The 6264-nt window shown below is 31.7% G+C and overlaps 1 protein-coding gene across 1 annotated transcript; it reads left to right on the top strand.

Annotated features, from left to right (window-relative positions):
- The first annotated feature begins 4119 nt into the window (after nt 1–4119).
- Nucleotides 4120–5358, top strand: LOC148627986 (ras-related protein Rap-1-like). The gene has a single exon (XM_088564700.1). The coding sequence runs from the start codon at nt 4302–4304 to the stop codon at nt 5139–5141; it is 840 nt and encodes a 279-aa protein (XP_088420826.1). The 5' UTR covers nt 4120–4301; the 3' UTR covers nt 5142–5358.
- The last annotated feature ends 906 nt before the right edge of the window (nt 5359–6264 follow it).

Below are 6264 nucleotides of genomic sequence, written 5' to 3'. Positions count from 1 at the left end.
CTCCAATGGAAACGCAAGTCACTTGATCACAATTTTCTTTCCCGATTGGCCAAATACTGATAACTTAGGGGCGTTCAAAAAACTGTATCGAAAATTGAAACTGCGTGCCATGTGTTATTTTCGGAATGAAATGTAGAAAATTATAAGTAAAATAAACAAATTTTACTGCTTCGGCAATCTATTTTTAAAGATAGTACTTGTTTAAAAATATTTATTGGTTATCGTTAAATGATAAAGCAAATTTAATGAAAGTCCAATAAATTTAAAGTAGTAGTCTCGAAATTTGTCTCCGGATTTTGGTAACATCTTTCAATCTTCATACGTCACGAATACTGGTACGTCACATTAAGCGTTCGTGTTCGGAGAGAAACCTTTCAAAAACATTAAACCAACCAAATAAAAAAAGATGATTTTTGCGAAGTGCCAACTCCTTATACAATCTGTATAATTTTTATATAGCAAGAGCAACACCAAATGAGAATGTAGTCCGTCAAATTGTAACTGTTTACGTGAGAAATACCTCATGTTTGTAAATGCTGCATTCTAATATGTTTAATACGCTTTTCATCATGTTTTTGACAGATTTTTGTAACATCGAAAAAATAATATCTTATTCATGACACAGTAATTACAGCATAACGATAGCTTGGTACACGTCAGATTTTTAACTCATTTGAATGCTTACTTGTATTCCACGCACATAATTTATATTTGCAATATAAATAGGTAGTTTTGAAGTCTTCATAAGTTGAAATTAGGTTTTGTCGACAGAGTTTTGTAAAAAGTATAGTTATATATTATAACAAGACGTTATTCTGTTTATTGCATTTGGCACACGAACATGCCGCATTGATTTCTCATTTTCTTTGATCATGAAAATTCTATTGACAATAAGATAATTTCCAAATGGTTCACTTTTTTTTGGTGAATGTGTAAAAAGTCACAAAACTGTTTATTTATTTCATCAAATTATTCAAGAAATCGTTGTATTTTTCCGCACATTACGTACATGTAGACCGACCTCAAACATAACCTATTACATGTACAAATGTATTATGAATTCGAAGATCTCTCTACAACAATTCTGAGGGACATATTAGGGATACATTAAAAAAAAATCGTGCAATTAAAAACAATTAATTGTAATAAATTTTAGGGTATTGCCGATAAATATTATATCCTATGTGTGTGCTCGAAGAAGCCTCGCATTTGACCCCGTTCCTAAGCATGCAAACTTTATTTTAGACAATACCTTAAATATTGTATATGTGGTGTGATCTGTGTCAGATTGCATCTCTGTCTATTTTTTCTTTAATAACTTAATTGATATAAACACAATTTAAGACAATAGAAAAAAATAAGCAAATGCGCAATGTTTACATTGTATACAAATAAGGCAAGGAGACAAACAGACGGCAGGGAGATATGTCAACGCGGGAATAAATAATCCATTATCAAATTAATGAGTTTAACTTGCAATCATCAGATTCGAAAAATTAAAGGATTTTAAAAGATAATATCAGTTTAATTTTGTTATTACACTTCATTACATACAAGATAAAAAATGTAAGTCGGAAATACATCTTAATTGAAAGTTGAAAGCTTAATCATACATTTTACATGTCTTCATCTTCACAAATATTGCATTTATTAATGAACAAATGCTCTACTACACACAACCAATATATTTTCCACCAAGTTCAATTTTTATTCTAAAGTTTTACAAAATTCGACCGGGTCACATTCGTGTACGAAACAGAGTAACTCGGACGCATATATATAGTGCAACCTTATTCTACAATTCTTAGAAATAACCAAATTTTTTTACCCCTCCCCACAGCACAATTGACCTCCATTGACCTCAACGTAAATAAAGACCATTTCCGGAATTGGAGTGAATGTGAAGTTCGTCTCTTTGGTTTGTAAAGAAACGCGGATGACCGAGATAAAAAAAAAATTCTTCCTACAAAAATATCGAATATCAGCTCCTTTGGTTTACTGTTTGAGTATTGAGGAAAAACATATAATTGTATTTGTCAATATGTTTCATTTGTATGTGATTGATCTCATCAAGGGAAAGAATAAACTTTGGTCCATTCCCATATTTCTGTTTAAATCTTATGTCACTGTTTGTTTTTGCATTGTTAAATCTAACAAAATGATACTCTAAACAATTCTGTGTATTAGGTTGGGGAGTGGGTTTATATTGACGATTAAAAGACAATAAATTATATCATAGTGATTTAAAGTGTAATTTTGCCAACGAAAGCATTCATTGATTTTATTAAAACTTGGTCACATTATTTTCTAATCTCCTTACAGTGGTTATATCAGCTATTCGATGCTTTTACACCTCTGCCACACTCAGAAATAAACTCCACCTCTTTATGTAAATTAACATAGTAAAACGGAAATAACTGCGCAGATACGGGATGATCAGTGCTCACATCTTGTAAATGAGTAAAACAACAACTTGTACTTGTCTAAATCCTTCTTCCCAAACCGTTGCACCATATCCGTACTCCAATATTTTGGTGGGGTTAGAGTTGCCCTTTTACTTAATATGTTTGCGCATTGTGCGTTTCCTTTCCCCATAACACGTGTTACCTAAACATTAAAAGTGCCTGAATCAAACGCTTACTAAGAAAATTAAGAGTTCAGTACAACAGCTTATATCAGTTAAGTTTTTTTTTCTTGAATGCTATTTACTAAGTTCGTCAAAACAACTATTCTGTATCAAAAAGATGTTTCTCAACATTTCGACCTGATATTGACATACTACAAAATTAATTACACATGGAGGTAGAAGTTGTGCCTGTCCATTTAAGAATCTGGATGCTGACGATGCATTTTTACATTTCCAAAACAATTCATTTCAGAAATAAATTAAGTTGAAATAAAGCTAGAAAACATTCTTAGTACAAACACTTGTGAGATGGGGTGGAGATAAAACTTTAGTAGGCTTAGTTTTGTAAGAATTGAAAGATAGTTAAATTTTACAGTCCGTTTCAACCAATGTATTTATGCATTAATCACTCATTTATCACCCAAGCTGGATTTTTTTTAAGTTGTGAAAGAAGTTAAAATGGAAACATCTCAGCAATAAAACTTTTGTGTATTTTTTTAAGTAGCGGTTTTTGTAAGAATCATGCAAATACTATAAAATGCAAAAAAGGCTACACATTTTTATTTTTGTTATTAAGTTGCTTTGTAGGTCTTTATGATGAAATGTATGATTATTCATTCCAAACTGTCTGCTCTGAGGAGATCATTCACATTGAAAATTCAACAGTTTCTATTATATTTTAGTTTCATTTGCAGAGTTACCTCCCTTAATTTTGAACTCTACAGTACATTATATATAATTTTATCTCCAAAGAACAGGGGGTATATGAAATTCACATGTTAATTTATGTTTATTATAATAACAATTTGAATAAAATATCAAAAAATAAAAATAAGTAGGCTTTCCAACCATGAATCACATTTTGCACGATTCTTATCTGGGGTACTATTTAAGTACATGTATCACTGCTCTTATATGGCATGCCTGATCCTTACATTGATTTGTATTTAATTAAAATAGAGTGGACCACATTGTTTAATCACTATGTGTAGAACAGTTACTATGAATAAAACAAGAAGTGGGAAATTTAATTTATGGGATCTGTATAAAGTTGTGATACCTTAACAAAATTTGCTAATTTAATTAACATTACATGCTTTTCTTTTTTTCCGACAATACTGTCGTGTTATGAGCACATGACCTGTCGTCAAGTGTAAAATAATAAGTAAATGAGCTTTCTTTCAAAAAAAAAAAGACGTAACCGACGAAATTGTACTTCGTTGCAAAATTTATATTTCTATTAATAAAGTTTTTGTTATCATATTTATACCCGTTACTACATAATTACCCATAATTACATAAATCATTTGAGAATTCCTTTCAAAGAAACCGGATACCTATGCAAAAATCAAGTTAAAATCATTGATCATTTTCACATTTCTAGTTTTGTCATGAAGTACATGAAATAAATCTGAGAACGGTCTGAAATCGATAAAACCAAAAGGAAAATGATCAGAGGCTCTGTTTAATATTGGTCTTTGTCCATATTTCTTCAACTATAAAAGAAGACGCTTAGCTTTTAATCTCTTTGTGACGTAAAATCATTGATCATGTGACTTCTGTGGGAATAAAATCATGAGTAACGGCTTTCGGCACTCATAATCAATACAGATACTGTGGTAGTTATATGACTTAAATTCCAATAAGAATTATTAGTAAATATTGGATATGATGAATGATGACATTTGTCAATAATAACAAAATGTGCGAAAGACCAAAAGTTGCATTTCTTGGTGCTGGAGGGGTAGGCAAATCTTCAATTTTGCAAAGATTTATGTGCGGAACTTTCCAAGACAATTATACGGAAACAGTTGAAGAGATTTATTCTTATCAATTCAATGAGAGCGGAAGGAGATTTAATGTTCATTTCTTAGATACTGCCGGAAACATTGCTTTCCCTGCAATGAGACAGTTATATTTGGCCAAAGCCCAAGCTTTTGTACTGGTCTACTCAATAAAGGACGAATCTTCATTCAGAGAGATTCAAGGACTATGGGACCAGATTAAGAAGGTCCGAACAAACCTCCTGGATATTCCGTGTGTTATTGTGGGTAATAATTTAGACGATGAAAATGACCGTCAAGTTGAAACATTTGATGCACTTAACTGGGCATGCAGTGAGAATTTAGGCGGGTGCTTCGTTGAAACGTCTGCAAAAGAAAATAAAGGAATTCAGGAGGCCTTTTCATTATTGCTTGAACAATTTTTGACTCGACGAAATGAAGAAAAAGGACCGTTTAAACTTCGCTCTATTAGTTTACATAAACTTCATTTAGAGATCAGTGCCCCAGTTCTCTTTCATAAACATAGTGAAAAATCAAAATCGCTTGACAGAACAACTTTAAGAGGAAAAGCATGTACCCCTTTAAGAGAGAATGCTTGCGCTGGGAATGTCGATAACGACACTGTAAACGGTAACATGGTTGATAAAGACGGAAAATTAAAACGAAGCCGAACTGACGGTGTAATAGAACTATGCAAGTCACAAGGGAGAAGGAAATTGAATCTTTTTTAAGTCAGTGATGTTTTTGTATGTATTACGTAAGGTCCTTTTATTTAGATTTTTTTTATCGTCTATCGTTTTTAAAAACATATTGTTAAAATGCAATTTTGTATCATTTTGTCTTACATTTACATGAACATGTTAAGTTTGTACTGTCGGCTCATTTGTATTAAAAGATGTGAATGAAAATCAATCTGTCATTCTATCACGTTGCGTACAATCCTTTAACCTAGTTATTAGGACATCACTAATTAATCAAAAATTAATTAAGAAATCACAGTTTGATCACACTTGTTATAAACAGCGAATAGAAATAGCTCTAATATCAGTAAATTAATTACTTTAAACTGCCCTGACAAATCACTAGGTGACAACAAACTCCGTAACAACTTTATTTTACATACATCAAAAGATCATTGGTTCAGAAAAGACAAAAGCTAAAAAAAAAAAAAAAAAAAAAAATACCAAAAAAAAAATAAATTCAAGACACAGTAAAGTGTATATACACAATGGAGTGAGTTCATGTAAACATTAAGTCCATGCCCTGAAGCTCATGGCTACACAGTTCATCAGCCTGGAGTAACAACACTTTTATTTAAACATGCTATAAATTAACATAGTTTCCGCAATAGTGATTGCCTCGTACACAACATTAACTGTGAGAATTTAAGTGTCTTAATTACACATTGTCTCACAAAATGAAGTACGGAAGTCCAAATGGATAAATTTTGTTGTAAGAGTAATCAAGGGAACCAAGGTTATAGCGGTAATCAAAAGAATGCAATCCAGGGACAAAGACCAGACATGGAAAACAGACATACACAACAAAGAACATAAAGTACAATGTAACTAAAATAATACATACAAAGTAACAAACGTAAATGAGCAACTCTGACTCCACTTAAAGCTGGGAGCATGGACCAGGTGCATCGGTAGGGTAAGCGTCCTCTGCTTTTCTAGAAACACCCACCAAGAAATTGTTTTTTTTTTCTTTTTTTTCTGTTTTTTTTCTTCTTTTTTGTTTGGATGTCTCGCTTCTATCTCTTTATGACAGCTCAGTGAAAATAGAAAAGATCATACAAATGACAAAACGACAAAGCGTAATTTGTATAGGAAAAAAATAAGAACGTAACAA

The sequence above is a fragment of the Perna viridis genome, chromosome 1 (genome assembly GCF_037379345.1).
Source record: "Perna viridis isolate PV_CMFRI_1.1 ecotype Kerala chromosome 1, ASM3737934v1, whole genome shotgun sequence".
NCBI classification, from domain to species: Eukaryota; Metazoa; Mollusca; class Bivalvia; order Mytilida; family Mytilidae; genus Perna; species Perna viridis.
The sequence above is the reverse complement of the archived record's forward strand: the minus strand, read 5'-3'. Positions and strand labels throughout refer to the sequence as shown.